Raw genomic sequence first — 21,824 nt, 5'->3', positions numbered from 1 at the left:
CTCCCTCTCTCTACCTTCCCTCCCCCTCTCTCTCTCCCTCTCTCTCTCCCTCACTCTCCTTTCCTCTCTCTCTCTCTCTCCCTACCTCTCTCTCCCTCGCCCTCCCCCTCTCTCTCTCCCTCTCCCCTCTCCTCTCCCTCCCTCCCTCCTACTCTCCCTCTCCCTCCCCCCTCTCTCTCTCACCCTCTCCCGTCTCCTCTCCCTCCCTCCCTCCTACTCCCCCTCTCCCTTCCTCCATACCCCTTCTTCTCTCCCACCCTCTTCTCTCCCTCTCTCCCTCCCTCCTTCCATTCCACCCCCCTCTTCTCTCCCTCCCCCCTACTCTCCCCCTCTCCCTCTCTCTCTCTCCCTGCCTTCCTCCATACCCCTTCTTCTCTCCCACCCTCCCCCCTCTTCTCTCCCTCTCTCCCTCCCTCTACCTCTCTCCCTCTCTCTACCTTCCCTCCCCCCTCTACCCCTCTCACTCTCTCTACCTTCCCTCCCCCCTCTCTCTCTCTCCCTCTCTCCCTCTCCCTCCTTCCCTCTATCTCTCTCCCTCTCCCTCTCTCTCCCTCTCCCTCCCTCTCCCCTCCCCTCTCCCTCGCCCCCCCTACTCTCCCTCTCCCTTCTTCCATACCCCTTCTTCTCTCCCACCCTCCCCCCTCTTCTCTCCCTCTCTCACCCCCTCTTCTCTTCCGCCCCCCTCCTCTCTCCCTCCACCCTACTCTCCCCCCTCTCCCTCTCCCTCTCTCTCTCCCTCCCTCCCTTTTGATTCACATTTTTATACTACCAATAGGATGTACAGGGTACTGAAACTATTAGTTCACTGCCCTGCCATAACTTATTTAAGGCGTAGGAGCGTGTATGCGGTACTTATTACTTGTAAGCACATACGAGGTACTAAGCCCATTATTCATTACCCTGTGATAATATTTTTTAGGCTTAGGAGCACATGCGCGCTACTTATTAGTCTAGAATGGGAAAAAAGAATACCGTTAGGCTTGTCAACATTTTATGGACTAACAACGCATACATGGTTATTAATGTAGTGCGTACACAGTTTATAAACATAGTTTTAGTTTCCCAAGAGCCTCAACAACCTCAAAAGAATTTTTTGAGGTCGTTGAAGGCCCCATTAGAACTGTGTCTGCACTTCTATCATTGTTTTATACATAGAAGTAAGTGAATTTATTGTTTTTACATGATTTCAAATGATTGAATTGTTGTTCTTATTAGTTTTTGTCAATAGTATTGTGATTGTTTAAAATTTTGATTCCAAAAAATAGTGATAAGATGCATATTTATGGTTATTTGTTTGTTTATAAACTTTTGTTTACATATATATGTAATATGATTCTATTTAGGACAATCGATATCAACCATGGGAAAGAACAAGCGAGGAACGATGGAACAATGAGAGGCTCAAAAGGAAAGACAAAGGCAACGTATGAAGAAATTGTGTGACATAAGAACAATGGGAGAAGAAGGTATGTCATCCTCAACATCTCAATTCAATTTACCAAACAAACATAATGCACCTAATGCAATTGAAGAAGAGACATTTGATTTACCATTTGAACCTAATGCAATTGAAGAAGATACCACATTGAATAATCAATTAAATGATGAACATACACCTTCTCTACTTGATGAATTGAATGTACATAATGCACCAATGTTAACACCTCCTAGAATCATTTGTAGGAAACCAAATTATCTAATTGACATTGATGAGAATATATTGAAGTCAATGCCCAATAAAATGAATGAACGAACTTGTAGGAGAATGGTTAAAATAATATGGCAAAACTATTTTGAAAACTTAAATCAAACCGCAAGATGTCAATTAATTGTTCAAATGATTAAAAATTTGAATTTTAGAGAGACAATGAAAATTCTAGGCCTAAGATGATCTGAACATAATAGTGAAAGAACTATTGTGAGAAATCTATTTGATGCATATCAAGCTATTGGTTCAAAATCACGTACTAAAGATTCTAATGCTACTTGATGTGTCACTACATCAACCATAATGAGAAAAAAAATAAAAAAAGATCGTTTGATAAGAAAAACAAGTAAGTCATTAAATGTAAGTAGAACAACATTAAGTAAAGCATTAAAGAGATGGGAAAAAATAGAGGAACCTAACAATAATTCTCTTTGGGCATTCTCAAGTAGACTACCATGCAAAGACAAGGTTGTTGTTGATGCACTAAAAACATTAATTGAATTTTTTTGGCATGACAACACAAGAGTTTCACCCAACCAAAGAGATGTTGTTAGAAGGCGAATTGAGTCTAAAAATCATGAGCCACATGCCAAACACTATTTGGATATGACTCAAACTAAATTTTATGAAATATTCCTTCAAACGTTTCCTCAAATAAGAATTTCTCAAAGATTTTTTGAAATGGCAAAACCTTTTTATATTAAGATTAATCATGTACGCACCACGTGTTGTTGTAGGATGCATATTGAATTTTGCATGCATTATAATATTTTTCATCATATTTGTTCTACTTTGCACACTAACGATGTTTTGCAGGAATGCAATATACAAGCACCTCCTAAGTCGGTAAGAGAATTTATTTCAAGTGTGCTATGTAATAGCCATGATGGTTGCATTTATTCTAAGATGCCTTGTTTGAAAGGTTCTTGCACTATATGTGATGGTTTGCAACATTTACCAAGAGGCATACATTTGGATAGCACACATGAAATTGGTACGAAACTAGTTTCTTTCAGAAAATATAAGACAGTCACATATGGGTTAAAGATGGAAAAGATTTGAAGAGATGTGAGCTAGTGAAAAATGATATGTGTAGCTCAATTTATGAAAATGTTTCAAGAGAAACTAGTTTATGAGTACATAATGCATACACATAGAGCTCGATGGTTAGATGAACAATTCAATTTATTTAAGGACATATTTCCTCTTGGCACCATCATCTCTATCATTGATTTCATTAAAAATTATACACTATAACCTCAAAATGAAGTGCAATCCATGTATTATCACTCTACACAAGTTTCTATTTTTGTACACATAGCATTCATGCATGCAGATGATAGCACAAAGGAGTATAGAAAGGTTGTAAGAGAGTATCACTTCTACATAAGTGATGATCGTACACATTCATCAGAGTTTGTACAAGGATGCTTTAAATTTTTCTATGATAGTTTAAGGGAGAGGAACATACGATACAACTGACACTTAATATGGTCAGATAATTGCACCACACAATTCAAGAATGCAAGGATGTTTTATTGGTTGACAAGGATGCATATGACAAGCGGTGTACAAATCTTTGGAATTTCACTGAGGCTAGACATGGTAAGAGAGAGCACGATGGTGTAGGAGCATGTGTGAAAAGATCCCTAGCTAGGGAAGAATTGAAGTACGAAGGTGGTGCTAAGTTGATAGATGCGAAAACAATTGTATGATGGTGTAAGTCTACGATGGGTCCAGGTAATCCAGGTACGTCAATGGTTCGTAGATATTTTTGGTTGATCACTAAATCTAACATTGATAACTATCTAGATTGTTGTACAGTTGCAGGATCGAGTGACATGCACTCATTTATGAGTTCAAATTCAAGTTTACTGGTAATCTATACAAGACAGATGGTATGTTTTTTCTCTTCATGCATGTATTGTTTGTGGGAAGAATATGAATCACAAGAGTGGGTTGACAAATGGTCTTGTAGACCGTTGGTTCCCATTGATTCATATCAAATTCCGAAAGCACTACAATTGAGCCAGATGGAGACATCAATGGATTTTGACCATGTATCTGACCTAGTGGATTTAGGTGATTTTTTGAGTTAATTTTTTTGCAATTATTCTTTTTGGTTCATTTTGTTGTACATCATACTTTATTTTTGGTATTAATTAACACTTTATAAAATGCAGGTCATGTGTATGCAATTGTTGCAGAAGAGAACAATGAAGAAGGAACATATTACTATTTGTGTCGTTGTGTTGAGCCTAAAAGAAAATTGACAACCGCAATCATTGACGGAGAGGGTATTGAGTACCCAATAGGATTTGTTGTCATGATAGGAACACGACTTCAGAGATTCCCTATCAAGAATTATGATGTTTGGTTGTTCGAGGACTTTGAAACACATAGACATATTCTTTATTTCTCTAACCTTGTTGTTGCAACAAATAATCATTTGATGAAGTATCGTGGTATACCTCATAAAAAGATTTTATGGAAAGTTATTGAATCTGACCACGAGGCAATACTTGACACAATACGGGTTAGAGCTGATCCTGAAGGCTCACTTGATTGATCCTATGGTTCAGAGTAGAATGATTTTGAGAATTTTGTATAAATCATCGACAAATTATTCTATATTCATTTTTTGTATATATAAATGCCCATGAGCTGATTTTTACATGTTTAGGGGCATAATTTTATATATTTAAATAGAGATGAGCTTATTTGTACATATGTACATGCCAAATTTTGTATATTAAAATGGCGATGAGCTGAATCGCACATATTGTAATGCCAAATTTTGTATAAAATCCCATGAGATGATTTGTATATTAAAATGGTGATGAGTTGAATCGCACATATTATAATGCCAAATTTTGTATAAAAGCCCATGAGATGATATGTAAGAATTTTTTTTGTATATTCAAATAGCCAAGAGCTAATTTGACCATATTTAGAGGCAAATTTTTTAATAATATGTAACAATGTTTTGTGACTATGTTTTGAGTATATGTGATGTGTCCCTGGTCAATCATGAGCATTCTTGATTCTTGTATAATCATGGAGAATTATTTGAGTCATTATCGGGTCATAGATTGAGACTAGATACAATTTGAGCAAAAATTGTCATTGTTGTCAAAAAAGTTGTCAAGCAACTTCTACATTGTGTCGGTACGGTATGACTCTCGATGTTACGATGCTTTGGGATGCATGATAGGGGAATTCCTAGAGTAAACCTTCCCACCTGGATGCACTCACGACATTGGTTTGTGCACACGATGAACTGAATCAATTCTAGCCAATCTGGCAACTTTGCATTGCATGCAACTGACGATTTTTGCAGCAGGCAAAAAAATGCTACCTATTGAAAATAGCTCTGACTCGTCAAAAACCAAGATAGGCCATTTTAGAGGAGCCTCATGTGACCCCACGGGTTCAAATGGATCAACCATATGTGTCCTGGATTTGAAGAAATAATCTGTCAATTTTTGAGAACTTTTTGGACTCAACGCACTTGAGAGATTGCACTGGTACGGTATGACTCTCGACGTTCTGACACTTTGGGATGCATGATAGGGGCATGCCTAGCGTAAAAGTGCCCACCTAGACGTACTCACAATGTCAGTTTGTGAACATGACGAACCAAATCAATTCTAGCCAATCTGGCAACTTTGCATTGCATGCAACTAACGGTTTTTACATCAGGCGAAAAAATGCTACCAATTGAAAATGGCTTTGACTCATCAAAAACCGAGACAGGCCATTGTAGAGGAGCCTCACGCGACCCCACAACTTCAAATAGATTGACCATATGTGTCCTGGATTTGAAGAAACAATCCATCAAATTTTGATAATTTTTTGGACTCAAGGCACTTGAGAGATTGCACCGGTACGGTATGACTCTCGATGTTCTAGTGCTTTGGGATGCATGAAAGGGGTAAACCTGTCCACCTAGATGTGCTCATGATATCGATTTGTGCATGCAACGAACCAAATCAATTTTAGCCAATCTGGCAACTTTGCATTGCATGCAATTGACTGTTTTTGCAGCAGACGAAAAAATGCTACCAATTGAAAATGGCTTTGACTCGTCAAAAACTGAGACAGAACATTTTAGAGGAGCCTCATGCAACCCCACAGGTTTTAATGGATCAACCATATGTGTCTTAGATTTGAAGAAATAGTCCGTCAAATTTTGACAATTTTTTGGACTCAGGGCACTTGAGAGATCGCACCGATATGGTATGACTCTCGACATTTTGGTGCTTTGGGATGCACGACAAGGGAATGCCTAGTGTAAACCTGCCCATCCAGATGCACTCGCGACATCGATTTGTGCACACGATGAACAAAATTTGACCATTGCGAGCGTGAGGGTGCACTTGCACCAAACACATATTGTTGTTTATATTCATATTGTTGATTACATATGCAAATATTCATTTAAATTTATAAAAGGGAAGCCACCAAATACAACGAATACATAATAACAAACTGAATACAAGGAGTTTTGTAGGTTTAATTCAACATTTTAGAAATTTTATCAAATCATATTACACGATTGCAATGTTTTATATCATATATTTTTGTTGTTTATATTCATATTGTTGATTACATATGCAAATATTCATTTAAATTTATAAAAGGACAACCACTAAATACAACGAATACAAAATAATGAACTCAATACACATTTATTGTATCGAATATCGATATTTATATATATAAAAATATGCATGTCTGGCAAGTCAATACAAGTATTATAAAAATGTGGCATATGCCATGTCCAAATTGATATACAATAAAAATATAGAATATATCTACATGCATTGGTCATTCTATGACCAAAACTAACACTATATGATCCTAAACTTGTGGTGGATCATCAAAATCAAACCCGATGCAATACACGGCTCTGTAGAAGGCTGCAAAACCGCAATTCAAAAGCCAAGTTAGAATTCTTTTGTAGAAAATAGTTCACAACTAACAACATAACTATGCATTTAACTTTAATTCCTTTGCAATTGAAATGTAGATTACCTCATCGGCTGATCTAGGATTTAATGTCTTCGCTCTCCTCTCCTTGTCACTCTTAGGAGTTTTCTTGAAGACATACTTAAATAGATCCACATTATGGCCGTACCACGAAGGGGTCTATTGTAGATTAAATGTACAATTAATACAATGTACTAACATAAATATATCAAAAACACTTAAAAGCTATAATATAGAGAACAATGACATACCTGTGCCTGAGATGCTTCTCCAATTGACTGAGGATGGCTCACCATCGATGTAGAAATTGTCGATATTACCTATACAAAATGATGCTCTGCAAAATGGACAAGTGTTAGATTAAAGCCTGTGGTCGTATAACACACAAAAACAACAAGAAATAAGGATCAAAGGTTAGTGTTATTCAACCAAAAACTAATCTAAGCAGGCATATCATAAGAGACACTAAAAATATGATAAAGGATTTAACTATGGAAGTAAATACCACAAGACATCTCCAAATGCCTTTTATCATGCTCTTAGCTCCTTCTCCTTTGTTCCTCTCCTCTCCAAGTTCCAAATTAGTGTAGCTCTCAACAGCTTTTTGCACTATGGATGCTTATGGAGGTTCAAGATTGTAAATGATTAACTATGCTATGCAAGTGTAAAACAAACTAATTAGATATATTATGAAATGAACTAAGATTTATTTTAGTCCAAAATGACAATATATGTGATTTATGCTAAATGCTCTCTCTAAAATTCACTATAGAGTAAATGCATACAAGTTTTCAAGATCTGGATTATGAAGAAATGGGCTCTATTTATAAGAAAAATAGAGCAATGGATGGTTGAGATTGAGTAATCTTAACAAGGGTCATGATTGAATGATATCAAATCCATGTGATGACTTTCAACCCAATCCTAGGATGACAAGTGTCAATATGAGATGGGTTGAGAGGAGAGGGAATAAGCATTAAATGCTTGACATGACCTAAAGGTTAACTTGGGAGTTAAGGTCAAGGTTGGGTTGAGTGAATAAATTCTTTATTCAAAGAATAAAGCTTTTATCCAATGGATAAACTCTTGTGCAAAGGTTAAAGGGATAACCATGGTCAAATCAATAAATGCTTGAGGAGACACATGAGTCACATGAGGGTTGAGTTAGGGGTTAACCATAAATGGTCATGTAAGAGCCATAAGTGGTTTAGAAGACTTTAGAGGTTAAACTGTTGAACACACCAAGCATTTAATGCTTTTCAAAGACTTTGAAGTCTTTGAGAAGTGACTCCAAGTTGCTTAGGAATGTGACAATAATTAGGGGATGGATTAGGCTAGTTGATTAGGATTAGATAGGTTCTAGAATAATTTAGGAAAGGGATTTAGGAGGCAAGTGGATTTGGTGGGTGAGGGAAAATAGGATTTTAATTAAAATAAAATTAATTTATTTCAATTTGTGGTTGCAACTTGCATTTGTAGGAAAATGCAAGTGGGGGGGGGGGATTTATGATTTAAATAAATGTTTTATTTAATTTATTTAAAAGAGGAAAGAGGAATAAATTGAATAAGTAGAATTTATTCATTTAATTAATTGTGAATTTGGTTTAATGAATGAATTAAAATAAACTGAATAATTTATTTAATTAATAGGAGAATGATTTGAAGATGAATTAATTAAATGTTAATTTAATTAACTGATGGCTAGTGGGTTTTTTAATCAAATAAATAGAAAATATTCATTTAATTAAAATGGATAGATTTATGTGACTACAAAAAAAATGTTCAAAGATTAAATACCATTAATATAATGATAAGTATTGAAGGTTAAAAAAAAAAAATTATCATATCAAACAAAAGTGTACCAGATCCTGAGATGCTTCTCTAGTGCAAGGAGGAGGGTTCACCATTGATGAAATAGGTATGGATATTTCCTGTATGAAAAAATTATAAGATTATAATATATCACAAGTTCACATGTACACATGCATATAATCATGAAATCAAGAAAATAAAGTAGAGATACATGCCTCTGCCCTCTCTTGATCCACGGGCGAATCAAGTGCATTCAACAAATCCACATAGCTCATTGGTCATTGTACATGTAAAATAGACAAAAAACACTAATCAATCTACAAACCCCAACTAATACTTGATTTCAACATTTTCAAACAATTGTACAACTAAAAATGTGTTCAATTACCTTCTTCCTACGTTTTGGCGTCTTCGAGGAATTTTTTTTCTTAGGACGAGCCCTAGACGCGGAGGGGGTACCCTAAAAAAAAATTAACATGAGATATTAGTATAGATAATAAATTAAACATAATTTTAAAAATATAAAATGAAATGACTTGCATATTCCATCAAAACAATACATAAAAAGAGTTGTACAAAATATGATACCGTATAGCCTTGTAGGTCAAAATAGATCCTTGAGAGCGTGATGTCATCAATTTGGGACATTTTGCCCCCTGTCAACACCTACAAACCAGAAATTGGACCAAGCATTAAAGATAGTTAGTATATCTTGTATTTTTTTGAATCCAAAGTGTACTATTCTATTTTAACATGTTACAAAATTTATACCTCGGGCATCGAAGTTGCAGCTATAGTAACTGGGGGAGGAGTATGGGATATCGTTGTTGCATCCTGAAATGCATATTATTTGTCTCAATTTAAATCGATGCAAAAATGAAAATTCATTTTATGTAATTACAAATTTAAAGTGACTGATAAATAAAATGCTATGAATTCAAATCAACACACCTGTGTCTATGTCTCATGGGCAAACACCATGTCCATCAACTCATCTATCAGTGTGAAATCCTCAACCATGTGGGCCTGACATCTACTCCCGCAAATCGTGCACAGATGAGATGAGGATCCATCTGCACCAGCTGCATCATCTATCCCCGAGTAAATGACATACATATGCTGGATGGGCTCTCTGTCGCCACCTAATGGCTCATCATCCAATACAATAGGGTGTGCTAATGACGTCCCATGTTGGATGATGACACCAGTCAATGTTGTGGCCGCCTGAAGAGTCTGTAGTTCCATCGACTCTTTTAGATCTACTGAGAGAGCCTGATGCACCTTGGGTTTGGGTGGGTTTGGGTTCTAGGGGGTAGCGACTCTCCGCGGGTAATCGCCTATGGGCTCCAGGTCTATCTTGGGCAGAGCCACCACCTCTACCATGGAACTCTCTCATGTCAAAATAGTTTAGGTGCACATTGATCACAAACTCACAATATACTTTTCTCAAAAAATATAATGACACCTCATAATTATTACAAGGTGGATCATCAAAGACCATCCACCACCTCTGCCAAAAAAGATTCTTCATCTGCACATTGGTACACCAATGTATGGGAAACCTCTTTGCATTAAGAGGTAATGACTGACCAGTTTTGGGATCAACAAAAAGGGCATATATTTGTTGTTTAGTAATATTTTTGTTTTTTACTTCATCGTATGATAGCCCATCGGCATAGAATTGACGACATCTATTCCTAAAGCTTCCCCATTTGGTAGTTTGTGTGGAAACAACTACGGCACCACTAGCTAATGTTTCTAGGCTAGTGGTGAGGGATTGATGATGATCAAGTTCAGAAGTTTTCAATTTAACAATCAGTCTATTGATTTTAGACATATTTTGTCCTAACTGATTAATTAATTGCTCATGTGTTTCGGGTGTGCGGTCAAAAGGAGGAATTGGGGGTTGTTCTTGTGTGTTTTCAGGAGGTGCATTTGGTTGTTCTTGTGGGTTTTTAGGAGGTGCATTTGGTTGTTCTTGTTTTGGATTAGAAGAATCTGGTTTTTGAAACAAAAAATGAAAAAACCTAATCAAAATTAATGAAATTAAATTCAAAATGTAAAACAAATTGAACAAACAAGAAAGAAAGACAAAAATAAATGAAAACTAACCTTGATCCATAGCTTGGAGGACAAATCTAGCACCCTGTTCATGGTTTAGGAGAGGAAATGGAAAAAAATGAAGTAAAAAACGTGCTATTCACGGGTAAATGAGACCCAGTTTTTTTTTAAAAACTTTTTTTACCAGGCACTGCATATGCGGTAATATTTGGATTATTAATGGCTACGTGCTCATTTTCCTATGAGTAGCACGTATGCAGTCATTTTCCTAGGCATAGTGCGTATGCACTCATTTTCCTAAAAGCAGTGCATACGCTCTATCTTTTGTAGGCTCGGGAAGAACAAACCTAAGTGCGTAGGCGGGAATTTCAAATTTTAAAACCGCATACACGCTGCTTGCTTTTCCATGTTTTTTTTGGGTGGTTTCCACTTTTCTGACCACCATCTTTGTGCACATACCCCCTTACTCAAGTATTATTCATCAATGAAAATGTTGCTTGACACATCTTTAGAGTCCTCTATGAACTCTTTTGAAATATAATCTTTCTACAAGAACTCCATGTGAACAAGCATGTGACCACACATTCCATGCTATGCTTTGAACCTTCACAAATGTTAACAAGAGATGCTCTCAACCCCTTAGCCAAAATGGTGAACTATCCAACCTTAGATAACCTACCATGTGCTTGCTTTTATAGAATCAAGCTCACGCAAAACCACCAAGTTGTATGAAATAAAATCATTTGGCTAATACCATGAGATTACAAAACTATTAACTCTTAATTTAAATGTTGTGTACTAAGTTTTCACTTTATTAAATATATTTGTCCAATATTTAATTAAATACTTTCCCATGTGAAACCCCACATTAAATATTAACTAATGTTACATATAACACATAAAGTGGCCCTAGGAGTGTTAACCTTTGTGATGCACGTATCCCTAAAACCCCTAGGTGTACCACAAATAATAATAAATTAAACATAATAACATTATGAAAGGTGTACAACGCCCCATTTCTTAACATTGATATAGTCATGACTAGAAGGTCCAATGAAGGATTGTTTAATCATGTAACCTATTATCAAAACATAATTGACTCTCGAGGAAACAATTTGAAAAAAAACATGATATTTATTGTTCCACAATCATAGAATGATTACAATCTATTATAGAGGCTCACAAAATGCTAGGCCATAGTCATTTGATTACAACACGTAAAATGTATGCAAATTATAACACTCTAGTTATACAATGACACAAGCTCTTCCTAGACTATAGTGATTATCTTGGACTACATTCTTCCCCAACTCCAAACGATTCTGAAAAATTATTTATATAGAAAATCCTAACATTATGATTGATCCTAGTTAACTACAACAAGGCATAAATTTTATTAGGGTTAGCCAAATGTGATAAAGAATCTTCTAGATGAATGCGATTATGATGGGCCAATGGATTTTGATGCAATTCACATCATGAGCTCCTCTAGGCCCAATGTGTCTTACAATATATTCTTTTGTTGTTGCATACTTTAGAAAGTTGTTAGAATCTAGAATTAGTAATTTAACTTTATGTATTCTTGTGATATCTTCAGTAATGAATTTAAAAGTGAGTTATGAATTGTAGTGATTAGAATCTTCCATAAATCAATTTTAACATTTTAAACTTAGTGTAGAACATATATTCCCAACTACGAAGTGGATGTAATTGAAACCATACAAATAAAAGAGCAAAGTACGGAATATATTTTTGGATGACACAAGATTGCTCTTACACCTTGCAATGCTCCTACATCATCATGTCTCCTATTCAAATGCTTAGGCCATTACTTAAAAGAAAAGAAACAGGGTTTGTTTATTAGTTAGAAGTTAGTTGTTGATAATCCAACCTTTGTTGATATTTGGAGAAAGTTGAATTACTATGATCCAATCCCTTCTAATGATTTAACTCTTATTGTTTAATGACTGCGTATTTTATCTCTAAATATTTTAGTTAAGACTTTGTCTTGTAAACTTTGAATGTTGTCAGAATCTATAAGTAATAAAACTATATGTCTTATTGTTGTGCTCAATAATGAATTTAAAAGTGATTTATGGGTTGTAGTGATTAGAATCTCCTAGAAATTAATTTCAATATTTTACACTTAGTGTAGATCATATATTCCTAATGATCTAACTCTTATCACTCAATGGCTCTGTATTTTATCTCTCTAAATATATAAGTTAAGGTTGTCTTGTAAACTTGAAATATTACACACACATGTATATATGTACACACACAAACACTCGCACACACACATATACATATACATATACATATTCATATACATATACATATATAATATTTGTACACATAATTATATAATACTTATTCATAAAAAGAATTAAATTCAAGTATCTAACTTGATACTTATTACCTCTTTTATACTCAAAAGAAATTCCTTTGAGAAAAATTATGATTTTAGATTAATTACCTACCCTCCTCGGGGATATATTTTTATTGAGGTAGCCAACAAACTCACTAGTGTTGCCGGGCAAGCCATTGAGCACATTTAAAACTAAAAATATAAAAAATGGTATCATTCACATTTTGTTCCATCACAAGCACAGGTTTATGTTCAAATTGATTGATAGTTCGTTATTAAATGGGTAAAAAATTTGTAGCATTTGCCCAAATTAATGATTCCTTCCCTGGAAAGACCAAAGAATAACTTTTCTCTCCTTTCAATTTTATTCCAGAAGTAAACTATACGCATGTCTATCACCGTCCATGAGGTTAATCCAAATATTTTTAATGCGGAAAGGCTAAAGTCAGTCAATTGAATATTATTTGGGCTTTTTTATATAAATATTATAATTGGTTTGATTTTTTTTATTTGTTTTTTATAAATATTAATATTGGAACCGTCTATTTTTCATATAAAATAATATCTGATTAAAAATACAAAATCTTCAAATGCAGCGGATTTTTAAGTGATTTCTACTTTTTTTGATCCTCTTAATCTGTCTTTTTAATGCTGTAAAAATGCAAAACATTCGCTGAAAAACATCTGTATTATGCAAATTTGTGCTTTTGATCAGATGCCATTTTGTATGGAGAATAATTGTTGCCATTATTATATGCCTTGAATGTTTGGTTCATACTCCTTTTATGGTTGCTTCATCTTCTCCATGGTGGGTTTCCTATGGCTATAATTAAAGTTGCTACATACCTACCCTTTATCCAAATATAAGACAATTTATTGAGGTTTTCTTTAGCTTTCTTTTAATACTAAAGAGTATGCTTTAATTCTTTGCACATGGTCAAGTAACAAATTGTATTTCATATTAGTGCACTTTTTTTAAATTTTTATATTGATGAATGATGGTCCATTTCAAAGCTTTTTAATGATCTACTTATAATATGATATTGATTGGCAATTAATTAAATAATTTACGAGTACCAACTATGATTTACTTATAATATCATGGAGTTGATCTTTTTGTTGAATATTTTTTTGTTAGTCAACACCTTGTTGGTTGAGATAGCCTTTGATCAAATTTATTTTAGCAACCTACTTCTATTTAATGTGGCAATGCAAGTGGCATGTGTTTTAAAATATAAAGTTATGATCATTTGAATGCATTGTTAGTTCCTTAGCTAATTGACTTGTTCAACATATTGGGTTTTGGGTGGAATTTTAGGAGAAATCAATTTTAAACACAAAGAGTATATATTTCTCTAAGGGATTGGGTGGCATAGTGTGATTGGTTTTCACATATTAGCAATCCATTGTATTCTTTCCATTTTTATAAATGATTCATTTCATCATTTCTCCCTTGTTTAAATTCATTGTATAATATATGTGTTTGTTAGATGGCTATTCATTTAACTCCTATTCAATTGCTACACCATTTGTTTTCTTGGGTATATTTTCATCTTGTTATGCCAACTCTTTCAATCTATGTGGTGGCAATTTAATCCTTAATTAGCAATGTAGGGGAACTTTATGGTCAAAACTATTGTATATAATTTTATGTATTTATATAGTGAGAGCTTGGGTTATAAATATAATTACATAATAATGTTAGGTCATATTGGGCTAATAATGCTTAACATGTATTACATCACTTGTGTAGGCCACTACAATTGTTGCACCCTATAATGCATCGCACAATGATTTTTTTCTTCTTTTTAATATTTATACACACTTCTATCCAATCATACATCACTTGATTTGGGTATATTTATGACATGCATGGTTACTATATGTACAAATTAGTTAATTTATAGGAGCCACCCATACCTTATACACATTTATAGTGTCACTTCTTCTAACAAACTAATGGTACTTATCATAATCTTGATCTAGATTTCTAATATATCATGAAGAATGACTCATGGAGGACTTTAATGGTACGCAAATGTTTGACTTTATTAAAGTGGAGTTAAGGTTTGTATTTATGGCATAATGACATAATCCCTTTATGACAAAAAAAGTATTATAGACGTTGCACAACAAGAATTTTCTTGGATTTAAGCCTTCTTAGGGTGTGTTAAAATTTCAACATTCTCTTAACTTACTCTTATCTATGTGGAGGGGGAGTGCTACCTCTTGATCTTGAGATAGGGAGTGTGATGTTTTGACCTAATCCTATTTCAACATTCATCAATACTATCATCATAAGCACTTGCACTTCTATGCGTGATAATCCTTCAAATCCTTGATAAGTTTACAAATATTGAAAGGTGATGATGACAAGTTAGGAATTTAATTTCAAGTTTTTTTTCTTGTTTTTTCCTTACCCCTTAAAGATGGTGATTGACACATTGAGTGAATAAGTTTTTCTTTTTGTTCCTTTCTTAGTTACATTATGGTAGAAAGTAACTTTTTTTTGTTTTTCTTCTTATTTAAAACTTTTTTAATAAGGGTAATTGTGCAATTTGTACTTGTGAAACTAATAATTGTGGTGTTATACTCTTCTTTGCTACATACCTTCTCTTTCAAAATTAAATTGAACTATCATACTTGATTTGACACCTAACTACCATTATTTTTTTATCCATTGCCTTTTATTATACTAAATTTTATTTCTCTATCTTAATTATTTTAATTAATCAGATAAATAAGATATATTTGATTTTTCTATTATTAATAATTCCACTAAAAAAATTTAATCACATTAACATAAAAGTCTACAAAGTTTAGTTGCATTGATACAATAATACTATCTCTAATAAATTTATTTTTAAGATGAAACTCTACACACATTCGTCATAAAACCATTAAAATCAACTTGAGAGAATATAACAAAATTACAATGCTAAAATATGAAACGGTAACCTAATGCTCAAGAAAATATTAGCAATGATAAAATAAAAGTCTATTCACATTTTAACAAGCTGAACATGAGGAGAATGGGAAGCCCATGGAAAACGAAATGTTGGTAACTGACATGAGGAATCAGCTGTCACAGCCAAGTTTTTAGTTAAACTTTTCTGAGTGGAGAATGGCTCTGTCCAAAAGAATTTCTATATAACTGCCATCATCATCATCTGGAATTTCTTATTAGCACAATTCGTAAATCTTAAATAAAAGTCTGTAATAGCTGCCGGAGGGGAAATGTTGAAGTAGTAAGCTGAATTTTTTTATAATGTAGTGTACTTTGTGAAAACACAGAGAATAAACACAAATGCAAACTGCTAAAAACACAGAATGTTTTAACACAGATGCATCTTTTATTCATTAAAACTGATAAAACTGCTACATCTTGAAGCACCTCAATATAGAGGCGTTACTCTGGTCTGTGAAAGCAGTACAACAATGCAGAATTTTGTAGAGGTTGTGGCTTCTGAAGGAAAACAATTAGTATAGTCTAATCATGCATACATTATTCGAATGGATTATTGAAATTGGAAGATAAACTTGAAAACAGAGTCGATCAACAGTTATCTAGATGCCTAAAGGTAGAACTGTGCACAGCAGTGAAGGCACATGCAGCATGGCGGTAAAGCTCGTGCATCAATTCTCTACTGCAGTTCCACAACTCAAACATGGAAATTCATCCACATTTCTTTTGCAAACCGGTCCCACCAATATTTACTCCCCATCCTTGTGCTTATCTCCGTTAAGCGTTTGTGACCACCATATTCTCTGATAATCTCTACGCCCTTGTTTGTGAGCCGTTGTACAACCTCCCAATCTTGCCCTCCCTCTGCCATCCTTTGCAACACCTTGCTGGTATTGTGAATTTGTATCTGTTGCAGGTGTTGCAGCTCGAAAAAGCCGGCGGGCAACATTTCTACACGAGCACAACTTACAACACCCAACACTTTCAACACTGGCATTGCTCCTTCCATCACCTCCGGTAACCTCTCCAGCGCGTTCATTTTCTCCACCCAAAATCTCTCCAGCGCAGGAAACGCCCCTGCTTCCCCAAATTCCTGGGGCAAATCCTTCATATGCCACGCACCTATATCCAACCTTCTCAATCTTGGAAGCTTGTGCAATGCGGACAATTGTTCAAGCTTGTCGCATTTAGAGAATATGAGGCAGCCCAGGTGTTGAAATTGAGAAAACCAAGGCGGGGTTCTTGTCAAATCCCTGCAACTTATGAAGAGCGTTTTTAACTTCGTCATATCAGTAATGTCGTCCGGCAGAGCAGTCATGCTGGCGAGCTTTATGACAAGAGTTCTCATTTCTATCATGGTGCCTAAAGTACCATGTTCGATTGTCATTCCCATATCTTCTAGTCCCAGCCATTTGAGTTGCGTCAGGGTTTGCAGATCCTTAAAGCAAGCTGCCCTTTCAGGTGCTCTGAAGCACAATTTGGACTTAGTCTGTGCTGTTACCGCTGGTCCCCACGCTTTCCAACATCCTTCCGATCGCAAATACTGAAGAGACAGAAGCCTGCAAATCCCAGAGGGTAAAGACTGCAGACGCTGACAGTAGCAGAAGTCCAAGTACTTCAAAGAGACAAGTTTATCAATCCCCGAGGGTAAGCATTCCAGTTGATTGCAGGTGGAAAGATCCAGGATCTGAAGCTTGTTTAGCTCGGTGATGCTTTCAGGCAATTTGTTAATTGGCAGGCGGGCCAACCGCAAGCAAACAAGCTGTTTCATGCGTCCAAAGCTGGAAGGTAGCTCCTGAATTGACGTGCCTCCAAGGTCCAGAACTCGAACCCGGGTCATTGTGGCCATGGCGCGCGCAGAAAAAATTGTGAGGTTTTTGTTCTCGGACAGTAGCATGGAAAGGACTTGTCCACCCTCGAATGAATCCGGAACAGAGGCAAAATTGTTCTCCATCAAAGAAACCCTGCTTTGCCCCTTGCACTCATTTTCTGGAAACAACTGTAGGTTTTTGCCCGCCCTGTACAAACAATTCTCTTCCAACTCCGCTATCTGCAGAGCTAAATCATGCAGCACATCGTGCATGGAACAGACCATAACCTGCCCGTCCGCATCCATTACGCTGCCCTCGATTAGACAACGATCTAAGAGCACATTTACTTGAGCCCGCCCAATTTCCAAGGGATCGTAACCTGGGCGATTGGTTGTAACTAGTCCTTCCCCAATCCACAAGTTAATGAGATCCTCCACGTACATAAATTCATCTTCCTTAAAGGCACCTATGTAAAGATAGCAGAGTTGTAGATGAGGATCGTACCTGGCCAGAGCATCGTAGCTGAGCCTCAAGCGGTTGTAAAGCTTTTTCTCCACATCCGGATTAAGCTTGTCTGCATTTTGCAGCCTCTGAAGCGTCAAATCCCATTCTACCGGACCTGTGACGCCTGCCATGGTGGCCGCTATTACTTTAATGGCAAGCGGAAGCCCGTCACATTCCCTGCAAACGTGCCTTGCCGTTTCCTCCACTGTCACTGACGGCACCAGATTATTGTTGTATGCTAAGGCATGAGATGAAAACAGTGCCCAGCTTTGATCCTCGTTAAGACCAGTCAAGGTGATTGTATTGTCAAGCTTCACTGCTAACTTTACCAAAACCTTTCTGTCCCTGGCGCTCACTACCAGTTTGCAGTTGCCGACCGTTACAACCGGCACGCCCAACGCCTCCAGCAACCCGTCGCTGCTGTTTTCCCAAACATCGTCCAGGAACAGCAAAAACCTCCTGCTTTTCATCTTTTCATAGATCCACGGCTTCACATAATCGTCTTGGCCGCCTCCTTCATCAAACGGCTGATTGATTTGCAGAGCAATTTGCCTTCCAAGGTTACGGGCGAGAGCAGAAAGAGAAGGATTATGTGACACCGTGAGCCAAAGCACCAGATCCTGCTTAAAACTATCCTGCACCTCTCTACTATTGAACACAGTTTTCAAAAGCAAAGTTTTTCCAGCTCCGCCCATGGCAACCACTCCCAGGCAAGTTAGCCCTTCCCCTTCATCTATTAATTTCTCCCGCAGCTTAGAGAACACATCATCCTGTCCCACAATAAGGGGTTCGTTCACTGGCTGAAACCTCTGTGTTGCTGTTGGATAATTCGACGAGGTGGCTGCAGTGCCGAGATCGTCCAATTTTTGTTCAATACGTTGGAGACCTCGCCCGAGCTCCTCATTGCTGGCAAGCGTGGTCGTTATGCCAATCAAAGCAGCCTGCTTCAGATGCTCTTCAACGCCTGCAATGATTTCCCGTATCCTCAAGCTCATGCGGTAGCGAGAAATCACATTATAAGTCGGTAAGCGTATGCAACACTGCTCTGCAACCTCGGTGGCCTGTCTAACAAGCGAATCGAGTTTTTTCAACCACTCGTTCACAGCCGGGGGCCGTAGCGTCTGTGTCTCGTGGCTAACAGATTGGCCCAGCTTCAGGTGCGTCCGATACCTCTGGATGGCCATGTTGAGAGGGGCAATATTGTTCAAACAGTCTTCAAGTTTGTGAAGCTCTTTCTTGCATTGAACTGCAAGCTTGATGCGCTCGCTGATCTCTGTCAAAGCTACAGTTATCCCCCAACCTATCAATCCTGAAACGAATCCAGGGTCACCCATGTCGATCGGACTCTCTTTTGCAGGGTTTAAAGGCTTGCTTACTTTCAGGCCATAAAATTTACGCCGAGGCTTTCTTACAAAGATGTTATGGTACACACTAAGCGTTGACGCTTGACGCTTCGTCTGGGCACTGGCTATGCAGCGGACAAAATGGCCCGCGCATGCCATGCCTTCTCCATGGATGCCCCCATGTCATGACCGCACCGCCTTCCCTCCTGCTGCGCAAACGTACATCCACTGCGGGAACTGCCAATGACTGTCCAACCAAACCGTACACGGCCACCACGATCGAACCCCTCAGCATGCCGGCATTGGCTATGCAGCGGACAAAATGGTAAGAGGGTCTGTATTTATCTACCTGCTAAGTGATTATAACTTACTTTTTCTTTTTTCACCAGCGTACCTGACAGCAGCTGCAAGTGTTATTATTAATATGCCTGACAATAATCGATTAAAGCAGTGGCTCCTGGGAAGACAAACGGATGTAGTGGTCTTTTCACGTCTTTTCACTTTTAAAAGAAGTTGCACGGTCCTGTCTGTATTACGTATCATCAATTGATATGTTTGATAAAATGGTCAAGTAGTTTTATCACAATAAAAGAAGTGGCAGAGTCCAGCCCATACGAAACAGCAGGGTAAATTGATTTGTCAGATAAAATAGTGAAGTGTCTCTTCATTTTAAAAAGAAATAGCACAATCCAGACTACGTGAAGTAGCAAGGTCAGATTAAAAAACAAGATCGCTATGAATGTTATAATTTACGCCGAAGGCGTATCTTATATGAGATGGACGAGCTCGTTTTGTTCATCAATGGCTCTTTCTCTCCCTTGCACCCCAATAACCAAACAGTAAATTTGACTATATCTCTTTCTGCTTGCACCCCAATAACCAATGGCATTGATCTTTACCAATCACCGTGATAAATGCATTGGGAATCTTCTCTTGTAGTACAACAATCTGTCAGTGGGAAATATAATGGATCATTCAAATCATCTTGCCTGGTTTGGTTGATAGTGTAATGAGATAATACAGGAGTAAATATCTGAAGGCAGTGTCTGACAAATTGATACGGCATCATTTATGATAAAGAAAGAATGACATAAGACAGCGACAATATATCTAAAGTCATCATCGCTAAAAATTTATGGATATGAATATTGAATATTTATGGATGCGTTGAACAACAGAAGAAAAATACACCACAAAACTGTGGATCCGTTGCAATAATCATAGAAGAAATAAGCCACCAACCAAATACGCTGGAGGAAAGAGATAGCGATAAATTAAATACGCCGTCCAAAGAAAATTGTATAAATTAAATAAAATATTAATCAAGTTGTTCTAGTAAAGAGGTCGAAATGAATATTCGAAGTATAAATTAAGTAAAATTGAATACGATTAGAAAAAGAAGTAGTTAGGAATATTTATGGATGTCGTTTTCAATATTGAATATTGATGAATAAGATCATTTATAAAGTATCTTGTTGGTAAGAAAGAAATAAAAATGAAGTGAATTTGAATAGGGCAAGGGAAAGAGGTAGGTAAGAAATATTTTATGGATGTTGTTTTCAATATTGAATATCAATAAATAAGATCATTTATAAAGTAGGTGTCTGCAAGAAATAAGTAAAAATTAAGTAAAATTGAATGCAGGATGTTGTTCTCAAAATTGAATATCAACAAATAACATCATTTATAAAGTATGTGTTTGTAAGAATGAAGTAAAAATTAAGTAAAATTGACTACAGTGAAAATGTGGAAGCGTAGACAAAGCCCGTGAAAAGTTTGACAGGATGCCTCGGTCTCGTTGGATCATATTGTTTAAGGTATGCACAAAATGTAGTTTTTGAAAAGAATTTATAAAATCAATATTGTAATCCGCAGGTGTAGAGCCAGCATCCAAATCTTTGCCAGTATCGTCCCTGTCTGTGTGAAAATGGGGAACTTCGAATGGGGGTATGGACATCCGCCACATTATAGGCGATATCAGAATTTTGTCAGATGTAGCTGCAACTGCCCTGCTAGACATGTGTGCAAAATGTGTAAGCTAAGCACAGATAAGGGGCATGAACTGTTTTCCATGAAATATGGCGAGACTACTCGGCTATAGTATTCTCTAAAAACCAAGTTATTAGAGAAGAAGATTTCTGCCATATTATTAAGATTTTTCTTTCTTAGAGTCAATCTCTTAAATGGTCACTTTTATCTATTATTTAGATATTTGATAGAGAAACCATACATTCACAGTGATCTTTTATTAGTTTTTGCA

General features: G+C 36.5%; 1 protein-coding gene across 1 annotated transcript; it reads right to left on the bottom strand.

The window, feature by feature from the left end:
* Positions 1-16,603: 16,603 nt before the first annotated feature.
* Positions 16,604-19,723, bottom strand: LOC131035260 (probable disease resistance protein At1g61300). Its single transcript, XM_057966927.2, has one exon. The coding sequence runs from the start codon at positions 19,721-19,723 to the stop codon at positions 16,604-16,606; it is 3,120 nt and encodes a 1,039-aa protein (XP_057822910.2).
* Positions 19,724-21,824: the final 2,101 nt, after the last annotated feature.

Source organism: Cryptomeria japonica, chromosome 2 (assembly GCF_030272615.1).
Source record: "Cryptomeria japonica chromosome 2, Sugi_1.0, whole genome shotgun sequence".
Classification (NCBI taxonomy): Eukaryota; Viridiplantae; Streptophyta; class Pinopsida; order Cupressales; family Cupressaceae; genus Cryptomeria; species Cryptomeria japonica.
Note: the sequence above shows the minus strand (reverse complement) of the source record. Positions and strands in the feature narration are given on the sequence as shown.